The sequence below is a fragment of the Triturus cristatus genome, chromosome 1_2 (assembly GCF_964204655.1).
Source record: "Triturus cristatus chromosome 1_2, aTriCri1.1, whole genome shotgun sequence".
NCBI lineage: Eukaryota > Metazoa > Chordata > Amphibia > Caudata > Salamandridae > Triturus > Triturus cristatus.
In genome coordinates this window covers 778,921,871-778,939,732 of record NC_140580.1, presented here as the reverse complement: position 1 = coordinate 778,939,732, position 17,862 = coordinate 778,921,871, and the positions used below count along the sequence as shown (strand labels likewise).

General features: G+C 42.8%; 1 protein-coding gene across 1 annotated transcript in view; it reads right to left on the bottom strand.

The window, feature by feature from the left end:
• The window catches only part of RTKN2 (rhotekin 2), a 237,501-nt gene that overhangs the window by 168,203 nt on the left and 51,436 nt on the right, over positions 1–17,862 (bottom strand). Inside the window, exons 3-4 of the mRNA XM_085608786.1 lie at positions 5,435–5,493; positions 5,239–5,292 (exon numbers count right to left, since the gene is read on the bottom strand). Coding sequence (XP_085464912.1) covers positions 5,239–5,292; positions 5,435–5,493 — 113 coding nt within the window. The remainder of the gene's footprint in view (positions 1–5,238; positions 5,293–5,434; positions 5,494–17,862) is intronic.

The window sequence follows — 17,862 nt, the reverse complement described above, 5'->3', positions numbered from 1 at the left end:
CATGTTTCCTCCATTAAGGATCATGAAGAGGTCTGTGGCAGCAATGAGTGCCATTTCTGTACTGTGACTGGGCCTGAATATGGACTGTATGGCATTGAGGAGCCAGTGGTTGCTCTGGTGGTCGGTGAGGCGTTGGATGATTTACTTTCTCTAAGACCTTTGCCAGGTATGATAGGATGGAGGCTACTGGGGGGGAATGGTCAAGGTAGAGGGCGGTGGTGGTGGTGAAGGCTTTTTGTATAAATTCGGGGGAACTAGGTTCTTCAAAAGGGTGCGTTTGAAAGTTCTTAGGGCTGCCCTCAGATTATGGTATAAGGTTAGAGGCAGGTGGGGGATGGGTTACTATTCGGATTTTGCCCCGATCTGGGATTGCCCAGGACCCTGATATTCATGAAGGATAGCCTTGCAATCCCAATAAAGAGGGCGGGCATCACCATCTGGTCAGAGTTGTTGAATTCAGAAGGAGTGTACTCCTGGGAGGTCTTACAGCGAAGGAGGGAAGCAGTCTTTCTGGATTAAAATACTTGCAACTTGCCTCCTGGTACACTGCAGAGAAGGGGGACATACGAGGATTCTGGGAGTTTGAGCAATCTTTGCAAGGAGTACATCTTAAAAGAAAGGAAGTCTCTATCTGGTATAAGAAGTTCTTGGAGGCGAAAGATATGGAACATCCTCCGCAATATGCAATTTGGAACCAGTCTCCTCTTGAGTTCATAGTCGAAGATCTTTATGAACCCTCCTTGAAGATTCTCTATAAATTTGTCAAACCGGCCAGTTTAAAAAAAGAATCATTTCTTTGTCATTAATAGGCTTTACTACACACCTGCAAAGATCGCTAAGTTTGCACCACTGTCCTGCCCCAAATGCCCAAGATGTAACCTTCCTAACGCTAATGATTTCAACATTTTCTATGAATGCCTTGAACTCAGAGCTTTCTGGAGGGAGGCCTGGGACATTTTAGGAGGCATCTTTAAACTTAAAATCTAGGTCAACGTCTCCCTGGTCATATCTGGGGGTGACAGCGCGGTTGGAAAGATTCTTCAAGAGGAATGCAGAGCCTGTTCTATTTGGTATTAATCGCGCAGAGAGAAATCTGAATGAAATGGAAAGAACCGCGGCCCCCAACGTGTGAGGATTGGTTAAAAGCTGCGTTTGCTATGGCTCGTTTGGACCAAGGGGGCGAAAGTGAGAGTGGTGTAAACATATGGCAGGCTCTAGTTTCCTGGGGTGGGGACCTGAGTCTGATATAGTTCCTATGTGTTCCTCTAGGTCCTAGGATTACACCAAGCTTCCAACAAAGAGGCTGGCCTGTATTGGCCTAAGCGAATGCAGTAGCCGTAGGGCGCATAGTTTGGAACAACAGCTTCTTTCCAAGAATGGCAGGCGCTTATTGGTGAGATGAGGATAAAAAAATTAAAAAAAGTGGTGAACTTTTTTTTTTAGCTGGTCCCAAACCAGAGATAACAGAATTCTTATTTTAATTTGCACTCTAGTTTTCCTAATAGGACAGTCAGAGCCTGCACAGTGAAAATAACTTTTGGTGCCTTGTCCCTGCAGGGACATGGTAACATTACATTTCTAAAGGTCCCAATTTAAAATACCAGGCACCTTGTCTTGTCGGCAACATGGTCTACATAGTGGTGGCTTAATATTTAAAAGGGAGGTTTTCCCCCTTCAAAAAGGTTATTTTGACAGGTTGAATTGTAGGCTTGAATGGCAACAGTGAGTCGAAACTCATAGGCCTGAAGCAATATTTGTCTGGTCACACTACTGGATGGCAGAAGGGCTTAAGTCTACAGGAGACATGTAACTTTCCATGCCCTGAGTTTAGTTTCTACAACATATATTATGGCCTTATATGAGATTAAATTTGACAGTCAGGGATTAACCAGTTTTTACATGTTTTAGAGGTTGGGGCACATACACTGGGCACTGGATGGCAGCGCTAAGGTGTGCAGAGTCTAGACTCCTGCAATAAAATCAGGGGAAAGAAAAAAGGATGACCACGAAGAAAGGGGCATTTTCTTACAACAGGTAACTGGTGAAAATTGTACACATTGATGGAGCAGATATTGTTAGGAAGGGGGGTATAATCAGGAGAAATTGTTTCATCTACAATGGCAGCAGATATAACCTGGGACAAAGGTGGTCTGACACGGTTTGACATAGCGTACATCATGCACGTCATCAAGTAGCATGAGCAATGTTTGACACGGAGGTCCTAGCTATTAAATTCTGAACATCTACTCTTCCTCTTGGCGTCAAATTCAGAAGTAAAATACATTTATAAACAAGGCCTAAGTCAGGTCATTTACAGAAATGACTACGCACTTACTCTTGTACACCATGCTTTCTAACCTAACTCTGAAGAAGAGGGTGCACAGGACTTTACTAGGAGGCATCTTAGCCACATCAATTCTCTTCCTGAAAGATTACACTAAGAAGTTGAACAGGCTTTCCTCTATCAGATTCCTGGTCACATTGAGCAGCGGAAACAGTCCTGCTATATATTAGTGTAGTTCTCCAGGGGTGGGTGTGAGTAAGGAAACATGCGAGTTATCCCAAATGAAAATAGCCTACTGCAGACTAGCATACATTGAGTTTGCACAAAATATACTTCCCCGCTGCGGTGCACAGACATTCAAAGTGGACTAGTGTCTTCTTTATGCTAACGAAAACAAGAAAAGTGACCTTCCACAAATAGACTTCAGACAACATCCACATTGAGAGACCACCCTCATCTGAAAGTTACATGAGACGCGCAGGTCCAGGACAGTGCAGATTTAGAAGGTTGGGGCTGTACATCATCCCCACATTTCCAACACACAGGCCAGGAAAGAGTGCTGCTGTGTGCAAAAGTTGCCCTTTCTTGCCAAAGATTTTGAAGAGAGTCCTCCCTGAATCACTATCATACTTTCCACACACAGGATAAAATAACATTAGATTCCTGCAAACTCTCTGAGAACATAATTAGTAGAATCCCTTGAACATAGCCACTCTGATTTATCCAGGATTAGGAACGAAGACATGGATGAGGCTGGTGTAACTGAAGCTGTGAGTTCCAGAGACCAAGTGGAAGGTATACACAGATAGGCTGGAAGGATCGCAATGCCAAGTTCTATGGGTTGCCCACTGTCTACCCCTCCTCCTAGCCAGTGCCCCAGTTCTGGCAAGAATACTTTCTCAGGCCCACTTCAGGTCAAACTCCCGCACCAGAGTCCATTCTTGTTAGAGGTCTCTAAACCACCTCCCAGGAAAAATTTAGCACAGAAGGGATTTATGTTCTTTTTGGACAGTGAATTCCTTCTCAGTTATCAAGGAGTGCAGTGTCCTGGCAATCCAGGAAAATGAAAATGTATAGTTAAATCAGGCTGCAAAAAATAATCCAGAACGTAAATAATGCAGCAAGTCTACCTGAATCCTTTCACAACACCCCCAGATCGGACTTGCTCCAGTTTCACAGCTTTCACTGCCTCCATGTTGTAAGTTCTTCTTCCACTTTTTTTAAAGGGGCATCTGATATGAACAATGTCCACCAACCCAGAATCACTGTGCACAAAGCCGATGCCCTGGTCTGTTTACCACGATTTACCCTGTATTGTCTTTGCTTTTTATCTATTAACCACTATTCTTTCCCCCCCCCCATTGTAACTCAAGACTCATAGTTTTTTTTTTTTTAAGCAAACTATTTTTTTCTCCAGTGTTAGCATGAAAGTTCAGTTCTAAATGCAAACCTCCATCTTTTCTTATTTTCAATTTAGAGGTCTGTGAGATATCCCTTGAACATTCTTGGGACCATCTTCTTGCTGTTATTGGGAATTGAAATATAACTAGTACTAGTAGCAACAAGTAAAAGTGAGAGGTACTAAAGTCAGATCCATGATCACGTGGCTATGTGTACAGTAATTTGCACTGACTCACGGCCATCCTTTACTTGTGTCGACCCTCACCCCACTTGAGAGTTGACTTTTGTTTTTTTTCTCTCCCTAGATTGCATGCAATTTACCCAAGAATAAAAATGTCTCCAATTTGGCAAACTGTTATTTAATACAAATTTTAATGTTGTGCATCATCCCTCACTCTTCCTTTTTCCTCACAGGTGCGTAAGTCACCAAATGCAATAGAAACTTCAAATGGGAAATAAGGGGAAATCCAATCTTTCGCCAAAGTGGTTAGACTTGGCATGCATACTTTTCTCATGTAGCTATCCCCGGCTACAAATAAAATGCACTCATGTTTTCCCTTCCCAATTCCCATGCAACCATCATCGGACAAATAAGGAATTGAACACACTACAATGGTTATGCTTCTAGTTTGATATAAAAATCTCCACCCACAAATACAATTTCATTACGTCAAAGAACCTAGGAAAAGATCAGTCCTCTTCACAAGGTGCTGCCCTCTCTGCTTGCACTAAAATCACTTGATGGCACTGTGTGTAATACCATTTCTATTTTTCCTTCGCTCATTTAAAAACAGTGAATATGGCTCTGGTTTGGGTGCAAGATGGCCGCAGTGAGAAATGCTGTTTAATATGAAAGGTGAAAATATTCTACGCTTCAACCTACTTCATATACATATGACCAGGTACAAAGATTCAAATTCTTCTGGCGGCTGGCTAAACATCCTCCCAACTTCCATCACGCCTTACACTTTAATCCAAACAGCCCCTCATCATCTCTTCTGGACTACAATTGTAGTACTCACATTTCAGAAGAAGATTGCATAGTACCGCCTAGCTGTATTTGCAGTCATGGTACTAGTGCCCATCTCAGAGTTGAAATTTTTGCTCAAAATTAAGCAAAAGAACGTTACAGTGACACAAACTTTCTGGTCCCTACTGCCAATAAGCATCATCCAGGATTCCAAGATCTGTTCACCAGGAGAAAATAGAATAAATGAAGAGAGCTACAGGTTAGCAACAACGCAGTAGGGCCCCTTTTTCTAGAGGGAGGACCTTGCACAGTACAGCACAGCACATCTGTTATACTATCTTTTCAATGCACCAAAGTGATATTTAGCTGCAAGGCTGTAGGTACATGGAAGATACATTAAGGAAAATAAGTTTAACATACAATATATCCAAAGGTTTTATTTTAAGAGGACTTAAACACACAAACATGACATAAAAGCAGAGCAAATAAACACTTAACACGATTACTTATTGTGCTTTACACTAATACACGAATCACAAAACATGCCCCTGTGTGTATGATGTAACTCAGCGTTTCAACCTACTTTCTTTGTTGCTGAAGTGATCAGAATTTTTCCACAGTAATGGGATTCGTACATCTGAGGGGGTACAATAGAGCACATTTTAGATTACATTCATATATAGACCATGATACAAAATGAAAGAAAATCAACAAGAAAAAAATCTAAACACCCTGCAATTCCCTTTAAAAGGTTTAGTTAGGTAAAATATTTTCATTACCTGATATAGCAACTTTCCCCAAACATGCTGCACGCTCTTTTGTACCAATATCCGAAAACCTGCATCGATAAATTTAAATTAGGCTTGTTAAATATCTCGACAAATACAATATTATCAATAGACTACATAAGTTTGGGAGAAACTCTGCATTGGTGGAAGAATTCAGGACTGAATGACGTCCATCTTTTTTTAATTTCTTTTTTATTGAGAGTAAATACCTAAAAAAAGAATTATACAAGTATCGGGCAAATCATGGACAAATAAATCCATAAGATTTAAATATAAAAGAAAGTCATAAATAACGGATACATAATGGCCACATGTATTCAACAAAACAATCAGGGCATCAGATAATCCCTCATTGCGACTCATGCGTTGAAAATCTAGAAGTTGATCCTCGTATTCTAGCTATTTGAAGTTCCAATTCATATACTTCCATGATTTACTAACACCATTCCCATAACTTGGGCCCAACTTCCATCTTCTAGCAATCCTCAGTCTGGCAATGATTAGGGAGTCAAAATCCCCATCCGCTTTGCCTCTTCCTAACAAAGTCATTTTAGGAGTATCGTACCATGTGTTGTATAGTGGTTATTTGCGGGTTAACTCTTGACCAGAATTCATGAAGTTTATGACACGTAGCGAACATGTGGATATGGTCAGCTGCTCCAGTTGAGCAACGTGGGCAAATCTGAGGTGTATTGTACCACTTGCAAAGCGGAGAGTGGCTAATATAAAAATCAAATACAGTACTGTAAACCTGGCTTTGCAGTTGGGTAGGTGTAATAATCCAGCAGAAGCAAGCAAGGCTGCTAGCCACCTCTTGCTCTGCGACGAGCTCATCTAAACTTGTGGACCACTTGCCTGCCAATAGGTTGCATTTAAATATTGAGTAAAGCATTTACACCCGTCGGCAGGGCATTAAAGCGGGCCGGAACCTGCCGGTACTGAGCACCCGCAGTTCTAAAAAGCAGGAGCAGAGATGGGTTCCTATCGGGCTCTCCATTTTTCCCCCTCATCCTTAGGGTGAAGAAAAAAACAAACCTGCAGCAGTGCAGCTCTCCACTGCAGATGCAACTTCAAAGATACTTGTTATAGTTCTTTCAGAGTCTCATCATTTCAGAATCGAAGCATTTTCAACGTTGTATACAACGAAGCCATAATTGTTGCTTTTTTTATCTTATGCAACTAGCACCCATTGACAAAACCAATAGTCCTGGCGTGTTGTAGGTGTAATGTTATGTGTTGTATTATACATCTGGAAGCAATGGTAGAAGCAACAAAATACTAGTCACATTATACATATTTTTAGCTTACGTGTTTTTAAGCCATGCCCTTAATTACAACGATTATGCCCCTTTGAATGACCCCACAGTTTTTTCATCCCACTTAAACCTCTGCCTGTTGGAAATGGTAGAACGGGGATGACTAAAAATCAGTTGTGCAAATTCAGAATAGACAAGTGGAGTGGTTCTGCGATCAGTTCTGCTAAGTAAGAAGGTTCTAACATGTAATATTTAAAAAATGCATTGAGATGCAGCGAGAAGTCTGCCTGTAAACCTGAACATTATTTAGTCCCATGATCGTCTACCAAGTCACCTAAATACCCAACTCCAGCATGATGCCAGGTACCAAAGTACAGAGAAGTGAAGCAATCAGATAGTTCAGGAACATTCAACAGAAGAGTATATGCATGTAATGGTGGAATTCCCCAGATTTTCCCAACATTTGTACCCAACTTATCAACAGCTTCAATAGTTTTCAATTGGACTTTCTTGAAAAATCTCATTTAATTTGCCCCTAGCAAATTCGGGACTTTTTATAGCAAAAACTTGAAGCCAGTTATCAGAGCTAAAGTCATAACATTCTGATGCGTTTAGCCATGCTAACCCAATAGTACCATTGCCAATCAGAATTGCCCATCCACCCTTAGTTATAGGTCGTTTTAATAACTTTATCACTCTCCGGTATTTGTTCCCATCTCAAATAAATGTAACTATCATAGAGTCGAGTTGTTTGAAATATCTGCAGGGAGTATTAAGAGGTAGCACCCGAAAAAGATATATATTTTTTGAGAGAACATTAATTTTAAATAAATTAATTCTACCAATCAAAGAGATAGGTAAATGCATCCACTTGGCCAACTGGGCCTTGACCTGTTGTAGTTGCGTAACATAGTTATAATCATAGCAAAGTGTAATAGAAGGGGCAATGATAGAGCCTAAATATCTGGCTCTAGTTGTCACCCTAGGATCCTGGCTAGCTGCCCTGCCAACAAAGTAAATAGCGTTTTGTGAGCATTCAGTTTATAACTTGAAATCTTTCCAAATTCGAAGGCTGTTTGTTTGATGACGTTAATAGTTGGGTAGGGTAATGAGAATAAACTAATACATCATCTGCATTTACGGCCAAGGTGGAGGCCAGAAGTAAGTCTGGATTATGAGAGATGCTCCTCATGGTTCCAAATATAAGGCATACAAAGCGGGTGAGAGAGGGCAGCTTTGTCGAGATCCTGGAGTGATAGAAATAAAGGCAGTTAGCTCCTGTAGTACATTTATGGGAGCCTTGGGTGCTTGATAAATAGCCTGAACCAGTTTAATAAAAAGTGGGGTATTGTTAAGTTTTTTAATAGCTCCTACAAAAACTTCAAAGAAACCCTATCAAACGCCTTATCGGCATTTATGAGAATAATAATCAGTGGTTCTTTAAGAGTACAAGTAATGCAGAAATATAATTTGTATGGAGAGGTAGTATCTCTGCCAGGGATGAAACCATGTTGAAGTTATCAGATTTAGTAGGTTTACGAAGAGATAAAAATCATGGTGTCCATATTGAGAAGTGATATAGGGCGATAAGAACTACACTCTACTGGGTCTTATCTTTTCTTTTTAATTTTGCTATTGTGGCTTTGTTCCAGGAAAGAGGTGTTCGTTCCGCGTTACAAATTTCTTTTAGCACCTCTAACAGCAATGGAGTAATTATGGATGCTAAGCGCATATATAATTCAGTTGGAATAGTCGGGTCCACAGGTTTCACCATGATGTCCAGCTCTTCAACATAATTCACTAGTTGCACATAACTAAGTGAAAATAATAATGATCGGTGGAAACTACTCATCATGAACTAAATTTAGGAAATGTCAGCACTGTATTAACGAACATCTGCAGAATTACACTTGCACGCGCATTAGTGGCACCACAGTAGGCAGAAATATAGCAAAGTGAATTGAAATGCATAATATTTCAGTTACACGTATAAAGCTCAGAAATCATTCAAAATAGATACAGCATGAGTAGAATCTGGTAAAGTATACAAAAAAGTGATCCATCAAATGAGATCAGCCTGCTGTGTTACTGAAATAGCAAGAAGTGAATTACACTGGGCAAAGAAGGTAAAGAAAAGATTGGAAGTTCTCACAGGAACTCTAAAATTAGAATTAAAAATAGCTGAGGCCTCACTCTAAGGCAGATTTAAAAAATAGCATGTAAAAAAGATTGTAGGTTGGCGAACTTGAATTATATAAGGAATAGACCCTCCCCAAAATATGTCAGATTCACTGGAAAATATGAATTTATTTCCGTACTTATCTGCACTTCCAGATGCCCGATTACGACTAGTAAAATTCCGGGTAGCATTAAATGTGCATTATGTAAGAGCTCAGAAATTTGAAATATTACTAGATCAATCGAATAACAGCACACGTGGACAGCTTTTTCAAAATTTCAATGTTCATGTTTTAATTGATTGGCATCATTTTTATAGGCCCGGTTGCTTGATTTAAAAACCTCTTTTAAAAAGTATATTATAAATTGTCCACATTAAGCACTTTTGTTAAGAATGGAATTCTTTGCTGAGGCTTACACATTGGCTAAATTTCTTAAAACCTGTTTGGATTAGCACCCTGAAGTGTTTAGGTGGTGAGCGTCCGGTGATTTTAGTCGAAGTATGATGAATTGTTATTTATATTGCGCATTTATATATAAATGTTATTGATTTTAAAGAATGTATGTTTTAAAGTCTGTCTAAACATTAATAAAGTATGAACTATGATGTATCAAATGCATAAATTATTCTCAGCCCGGGAACAAAAAAGAAAGTCTCCCTGAAATAATGAAAATAGTGATTAAGAGTAAACCGGCTGCTCACATTCACGATACCGCACAAGTCAAAGATCCAAGAAGGAGGTCCTTGTCAATTCAGTGAACTACACAGCATTAAACCATCTATAGGGCTAAAGAACTAAAAAGCACTAGTTGCCACAAATATTAGCTAGTACTACGTCCCCCAGGTTATGAAGAACAGGTCTGACATAAACCAACCCTAGTTTGCAGTACGCATCCTTAAGCACAAACTACAAGTGATTTGTAGGTCTCGCTCTGCACGTGCAAGGCTCGGCTTTCTCACACTCCATACCAGAGCAACTAAGATATTAAAAAGATTTGCAATTTCCATGGGAAACTGCATCACTCATCCATATAAGCGTTGGTCTTGACTAGACAATCCTTTTATGTTCAACCCCACTGTGGAGATAACTTTAGTTTCCCTTAAGCCAATCAGAGGCATAAGCCTTTCAATTTTCATCGGCTAATAAAGGTCTCTCCAACTCCTACTAACCTCGTACACAAAGGGTAGATCTTTTTCTGTTCCAATTATTGTGTGAAAAGACTGGCCTCTGTTCAAGAAGTGGTAGTAAAAGGCTGATTCCACCTCCCAAAAAAGGTCCATCTTCGCTGCATTTTATGCTCACTACAGTGCATTTGAGGTGCCTGAAAAGCAGCACATCAGTGTTTGTAGTTGCGATGGGGAGTCCAGAAAAACAAATGATGAATAAAGACTTTCAAACAGAATGATTACTTTTTGCTTTTTTTGCAACTGGATCCAAAGATATTTCATGCAGCTTGTTAGACTTGGGGGTCTCTAGTTGGCACAGGTATGCACTTGTGACAAATAGGGACACTCTCCTCTAGTCAGGGTAAGGGGGTACACTCCTAAAATAACCCCTGCTCACCCCCTTGGTAGCTTGGCACGAGCAGACAGGCTTATCTCAGAGGCAGTGTGTAAAGCATTTGTGAACACATACAGTAACCAAGTGACAACACTACAAATGGACACCACACAGGTTTTATATCACAAATAAGTATTCTTTATATAGATTTACCACAAGACCATTAAACGACAAAAACACACAATACTGTTACTTTAGATGGTAGAATTTTGCTTAGTTCTCTTAAGTTCTTAAATGCGTCACTAAGTCAATGTACCTTTTAGATGTGACACGCAGGGCAACAAAAGTGTTGCAACGATGTTGATGCGATGAAGTTTTTGGTGAAAAGAAATAAAGACGTGAAGATCTTCCACATCCGGCACGCTTCTCCGATGTTGTGAGAAGACTCGACGCGTCAGCTACAGCGGCGACACCCTTTACACGATGCGACGACAGCGGCTTTGGCAGCGGCACTCTTCTCCAACGTTTGTGAGACGCTTCTGCTCGATGCGATGTTGCAGCGGCGACACCCCTTTACGCGATGCGACGACAGCAGCTCCGATGGCGGCACGCTTCTCCGTGGATGCGAGGCGCTTTTCTTGATGCGGTGCAATGCGTCAGCTGCGATGGCGACACGCTTCTTCGGTGTTGCGAGACACTTCCTGGGTGATGCGAGACGCTTCCGCTCGATGCGATGCTGCAGTGGCGACACACTTTACGAGATGCGACGACAACAGCTCCGACGGCAGCACGCTTCTCCTTAAGTCGCACTTCCAGCTGCTTGCGACGCGCAGTCCCTCAGAAGGCCCAACAACAACAGCAGGCACTTCCAAAGAACTCTGGGGAGCTGGGGGGTGAAGTCTGTTGTTCCTGAGACTTCAGCAGGAGGCAAGCTCTTTTCCAAGCCCTTGGAGATCCTTCACAAGTTGAGTAAAAGTACACACAAAGTTCCTTTCTCCTCTCTTTGGCAGCAAGGCAACCACTGCAGGCCAATCCCCCAGGTTCAGGGATAGTTTCCTCCTCCGCTTCTTCTGGTTCCTCCCTCAGCAGAGGTTTTTCTTGTTTTCTCAAAGTGATCTAAATTCTTGGGCTCAGGGTCCCAATATTTATACCCAGAAATCCTTTGTCCTCTGAAGGTAGAGGGGCCTTTGCCCAGTCCAAACCAGTTCCTGAGCACTTTGTTTACCAGACCTCTCCTTTCCTTTCACAGTGCAGGGCAGAAACATTTAGACGCCCCACAGGAGGTGGAGCCAGCATTGTGGAAGGCAAGTACAGCCCTGGAGCACTTTGTTGACAGGATTCCTTCTCTTCATTCACTGTGCCGGGCAGAGACATCAGCCGCTCCCCAGGGGTGGAGCCAGCATTGTGAAAGGCAGGCACAGCCCTATTCAGGTCCCAGGTGCAACTCCTCCCACCCATCTAGATGCAGATCTCTCTATTCACCAATGGGGCACCTCACCCTGTCTCCTGGAATTCCCCAGCCCTGTCACTCAAATCCCAGACAAAGGAATACACAGCCTAGCAGAGGCAGGTTTGAATGGTTAGACAAGAAAATGCCTAATTTCTAGAAGTAGCCTTTTCAAACACAGAATGTTAAAACCAACTTCACTAAAAGATGCATTTTATCATCCTGAGTTCAGGCATACTAAAGTCGAATTTCTACCATGTTCTCCGAGTCAGTTAGGATTATAAGATGTAATAACCAAACTGCCCATTCTGGCCTATGGAGAACAGGTAGCCTTGCAATAGTGAAAAACGAAAATGGCTGTAATTCACTATTAGAACATGCCACACACACCAGGGCATGTCCTACCTTATCCTTACAATGCACCCTGCCCTTGGGCCTACCATAGGGGTGTTTGATATGAAGAAAAGGGAAGGTTTAGGGACTGGCAAGTGGGTGCACTTGCCCAGTCAGCATGGCAGTACCAGACTGCACACAGGCTCTGCATTGGCAGACCTTAGACACATGTTTACAGGCCGCTTCTGTGGGTGGCACAACCAGTGCTGCAAGCCCACCGGCTGTATTTGGATTACAAGCCCTGGGCACTCCTGGTGCACTGTACCAGGGTCTGACAAGTAAACCAAACCAGCCAATCATGGAATCACAAATCATACATTAATTTACAATAGAGAGCACTTGCACTGTGGCACTGGACAGCAGTGGCACAGTACCTTGAGCAACTAACACCAGCAAAAAATACATGAGGCACAGCGAAAAATGGAAGGGAGACTCACGCCAATGTGCGAGGTCTAACACAGCTTTTTAAAAACTCTAAAGATGTTCAACGTCCAGGCAAGAGGGCTCTTCAAGGTCTTACCCTTAAGAGTCTGCCACAAGTATCTATGGAGCAATGCAGTTTAAAGCACAAGATAAAACACTACTGGTATAGCTTGCTTCTTGAAAGGTGCAGGAAACAAATATTAAAGCCATCGGCCTGCACCACAAAGCCTGCAAAGGAAATCAGTGTTTGGGTGCCACTGTCAATTTAGGGTTTGAAGAGAAAATGAATCAATAAAAAAAAGAAAACGTGCGTGATTTAAGAATGACCCTTTAGCAGACGAAAAAAGATTAACGTCAAGAAGTGAAAGGAAGACATGGCAATGCAGCACAATGAGGCATGGTAAAGGCATGTCTGCACCAGGGCTTCTGAGTCATTGTTTCAAAGCCTACAGTGCAGCTGTCTGTTTTGCGAACGACATCTTGGGACCATTCGGAGGGCTTCCCTGGGAATGCATTTTGTCCATTGCTTACCATTGGATTTGTGTTTTGTCACGCACAATTGCTTGTTTTCTACTTGCTGGCTTTGTTTTAAACTGTCCAGCTTCCATGGCCCATACTTTATTTACTGTATCTTTGCACCAATGCTAGATTTTTGTAAACAGGCCTTTAAATCGTGTTCTTCTCTCGTCACATTTGCTGTGCATTTAAAGTTATAGGTCAAACGTCAGGCTCGGTCTTCCAAGAGAGCTTGGTGTTTATTTTTCTCGCTCTGACTTCAAAGTGAAGATTTATGTGACAATCATGTTGGCTACTGGAGGTGTGCTAGTGAAAGGCCATGCAATGTTATTTTTTTCTAGCACTCAACAAAATGTAAATGAACTGTGCAGATATTTCAGAATTAGGGAAGCACAATTGAGCATATTTCTGGGCAATTCTCAAGTGTGGTCGAAACATTTTAATACGTAACTCTGTAACTTGACCAACAATTGTAACCTGAGTGAGAAGTCACGATCATAAATTCACAAACCTATATCAATGTTTGAGGCTGTGTAGTTTACCAAAATGACCACTAGATGGCAGGAGATAACCACTTGTCCACATCCTGAAACATCTAAACACCAAACTGTTCAGAGTACGGTTTAAATAGCTCATTGTTACAGTTCCTAGTGTAAAAAAAGTAAAAAGACTAATATTCAGCAGTGACGAAAACCTAGAAACGTTATTTTTTTAAAAGCGTGCGGTTTGGGATAACTGAAAAGTCAACTTATTGTACATGATTGGGAACTGTCATAAGCAAGTCATTGTACGTTCAAAGAAAGCGGAAATCTCAAGCAGCAAACGTGCACCCTGCTCGAGGTCACCGCCCACCGTACTGAATTTGGAAAAAAATGAAATCCTCCACCGTGCTGCTCACTGCAAAGTGTGCTGCGAGAGACAAACATCCCCTCCGTATTAGAGCGCCTGCGCACGCTTTCGTTTTGTATGTTTATTGTTTTGAACACTAGATAAAAAAATGTGATCCACGTGGAAGCTCAAAAATAAAGAACTAACAAAACAAGTCTGTCATTGACAAGATGGTGCGGAGGTATTTTATTGTTTTAATTATTATTGCAAGCATAAACTCAAAAATGGGGAGTGGGCCACATTGCTTCCAATAAAGTTTATTCTTTTTTACATAAATTCAACCATTGGATAAAATCATTTTAATTACAAAATAAACAGTACGGGTGCTTCCTAGCCCGCAGGTGTACGGAAAACCTTTTTTGTTTTAGTGCTCAACACAGTATGGTGCTTACCGATGCAAATGAACAGTGCTCTTTGCTTTGAATTACAGAAACAGGAAAACAATTTAAAACACACAAGGGCGACAAAAGGATAGTGTGTATTTTTAGGTCTCGGCTAGCGAAGGCTGCGCTTGCGCAGTCTCGCTCGCGACATTTAATGATTTGGAGAAGAGGGGCTTGAACCCGCCTCTCTTCTCTCCTCTTCTCCATTGGCTGGCCTCTTAAATGCTGGTCAGCCATTGGAGAAGAGGTTTGTCTCTCCAAACAAGCCCCGTCCTTTTCGGATTCGGGGGCGTGTTTTTTGCGATTCTTTCTCTCCTCTGGAATGTAAACATTCCAGCCAATGGCAAGAGGAGAGAAAGAAAAACACGCCCCCGAATCTGAAAACGCCGCTGCCTTTCTCCGAGGCATTTCTGCTCGACCTCGGAGAAAGGCAGTGGTGTGCTCGTCCTTTCCCCTGCTCTCGGCTCAAAAGTGGTAGCCTCTTCCCTCAGAGTGGTCAAACGTGCCTCAGTGCTTTAAAACCCACCCGGTTCAGACGAACATGGTTGACATGTTTGTTAATTGTTAAGTATTTCACACATTTTTTTGTCTCGCGATCCTTGGTCGAACTTCAAGCGTTACATTTGTATCTGAAAACTTTTGAATACGGAATTCCTGTCACGGGATCTCTGTGTTTGAAAGAAGCGAGGCAGGGTATCTGTGGAATGGGTGCATGTGTTAGAAGATTCTTTTTTATTTAATAATTGGCTGATTTATCTAGCGCGAACATGACCCAGTAGACCAGGGCTTCAGAGCGCTGTATGAAATTGGCTGTGAAGATACATGACGGCGGCCTCACCTGTGAGTGCCTGCCTGAGTTGGCACCTGGAGTCTGTGAGAGCTAAAGGGACGTGAGAGGGGAGGTGTACGTGACGGGGGACCCCCAGGGTGTACCCAGCGGGCTACCTGAGGGAGGCCCACCAGAAGGGCCATCTGTGCGTGGGTTTCTTGGGATGAGCGTGGGGGTGTCTGGGGTGTTTAGAAGATGGCTCTCTGAGATGTGTGCGGCAAGTGGTGCACGCGCGAGAATTCGCCGGGGATGCGGAGACAGATGGACTGGGCCTTAATACTGCTCTCGGAAGTGTACAATACAGTAATAATCAGGATTTGGTTGGGCCCTGGTGCCACTGCACCTGCTGCACAAACGAAAGAGAGGGTTCGTTTGGGAAGCGTCTATGAGAGGGGACGTCCGAATTGGATACATGTATGAGGCTGTCAGGGAAGTGTACAAGTCGTGATTATATATGAGACAGCGCATCTTCCGAGTGCTCAGCTGGGAGGAGCCATGTGTGAGAGGAGTGTCCCGGATTTGTTCCGAGACAAGACATCTGCGACTCTAGGCGACCTGTTTGTGTTTGTACACAAATTCACTTGGTGGTATTTATGACTGGGGCTTCACACAACTCATTTGGAACACGCGCCCATGATTCATTTCAGTACAATTGCCATTTCGCTGCTGTGACCGTTCATACATTTCCCCCCAATTAAGTTTTCAAGTTAAAGTTAAAGTGATTTTTAAGGAGACTCACATTTTCTCATTCATTTTTTTTTTTTTTTTAAATAAACACGGTTTTGTTATTCGAGGTCTCCTGCTCAAACACATTCAATTGTTTTACTAAGAATGTTGAATGTTTTCTGCAAATGCCCAACTTTCCCCAGGGGGTTTCGGAGGTGGTCCGATCTGGTCTGTGCGCATGTTTACACAAGGGTCTGTGGTGTGAGCCGGGCTCGGGCTCTTTGGGGGTACTGTGCGAGCGCTGGGGCACGGTATGCCTGTGTGCTCCGTCTGTGACCGACAGTTACCCTGGGAACAAGTTACTTCCCATGAATGGAACCGGCGCCAAGGTCACTCTGCCCCCCTCCTCGCCGCTGATTGGTCGGTTCCTCGTCATGGGATGCGAATCACACCACAGCAGAGCCCAAGGTGCTGTGGAGAGGCTGGGCTGGGAGGGAAGGGTCGAGGCGGGGAGAGGGAGACGGTGGAACTTTGGAGGGAGTGCAGAGAGGGAAACAGAGAGAGTGAAAACACAGCTTCAGAAAGCGCACAGCACACAACATGGAAGAGAGGGAGGGCGGGAGCTACCGCGAACAGAAGGATTGTGTCCTTGTATACTGTAGCCGGTGCTCATGTAAAGCGCTCCAATACCTTCGGGTCGAGTAAGCGCTATAGAGAAATGCAACAACAACAAAAAACATTAGGGAGAAAAACTGAGAGGAGGTAATGCGGAGGCGAGGAGAAGAGGGGAGCAAGAGTTACCCCCCTACCCTACGAGCCTCACCGCTCACCAGAAAAGTGCTTTTTCTATCCTTCCTTTCCCCCCCTATTTCCCCCCCCCCCCTTTAAAAACATAAACAAAAATAATGTCAGGAGCAATCCAATAGCTCAAACTTTAACAATGCCGAGACCATTGCATTGTAAATGCTTGTTGACTATGAGGCAGGTAAAAAGCTAAAACACTCTCAGCCAGACGTAAGAAGCAGGAGTCAACTTGTGTCACATTTTTAGGTCTGGCATTAGCCAAGAGAGTGAGACAGACAGACAGACACACACACACTTCAAAGGAACAGACCAATTGCCCATCATTCAAATTAAGAACTATTATTGCCTTATAAAAATCTACAACCATTCCTGTTGGTTCCAGAGTATCGTGTTACTCGCTGAAAAGCGCTTCACGCCTCGTCAGGCATATGAAGCGCCATATAAACTGTACATTATATATATCATATTTCATATATATAATATACATCATATACATAATATATATCTCATATAATATACATCTGATATGTCATTTGAGATGCCAGTGGTGTCACGAGTGATATCACCGACCATGTCATGAGTGATGTAATATATGAGGTAATAAGCAGTGCACTGCGGTGGGGTGTAAATTATTGTTCGTTTTAGCAACAATAACTGCTTAATTTCTATGGTTTGTGCGAGTGAAATCTGAGCCAAACAAGAAAGTCCCTGTAACCTTTATTTTTTTCTCTGAATTTCTAAGTTGTTTTTTTAAATTATATGTCCTAACTAGTGAAGAAAGGAGGCGGGCCTCCCACGAGCTCTCAGCAATCCTGCTGTGTGGGATTTACTGTAGGTAACATGAGGGGTTCTTAGCCACCCAAGGACCCTCACGATCCAAGGGGGCTTCATCCCTGAGCCAGTAGAGCCCCCAGGAGGCACGTTTGCAGAGTGGTGAAGAAAGGGGGTGGGGCCCCCAACCAGTTTTCGGCAATCCCGCTGTGTGTGAGACTTACTGTAGGTAACATGACGGGTTCTTGGCCCTCTAACCCCCCCCCCCCCCCCAGACCCTTCGCATCCTCCAACAAGTACTGCATCAGAAGGGTCCTTTGCACAGTGCTTGCAAAAGGTGGTGGGCCTCTGAGTACTTCCCCC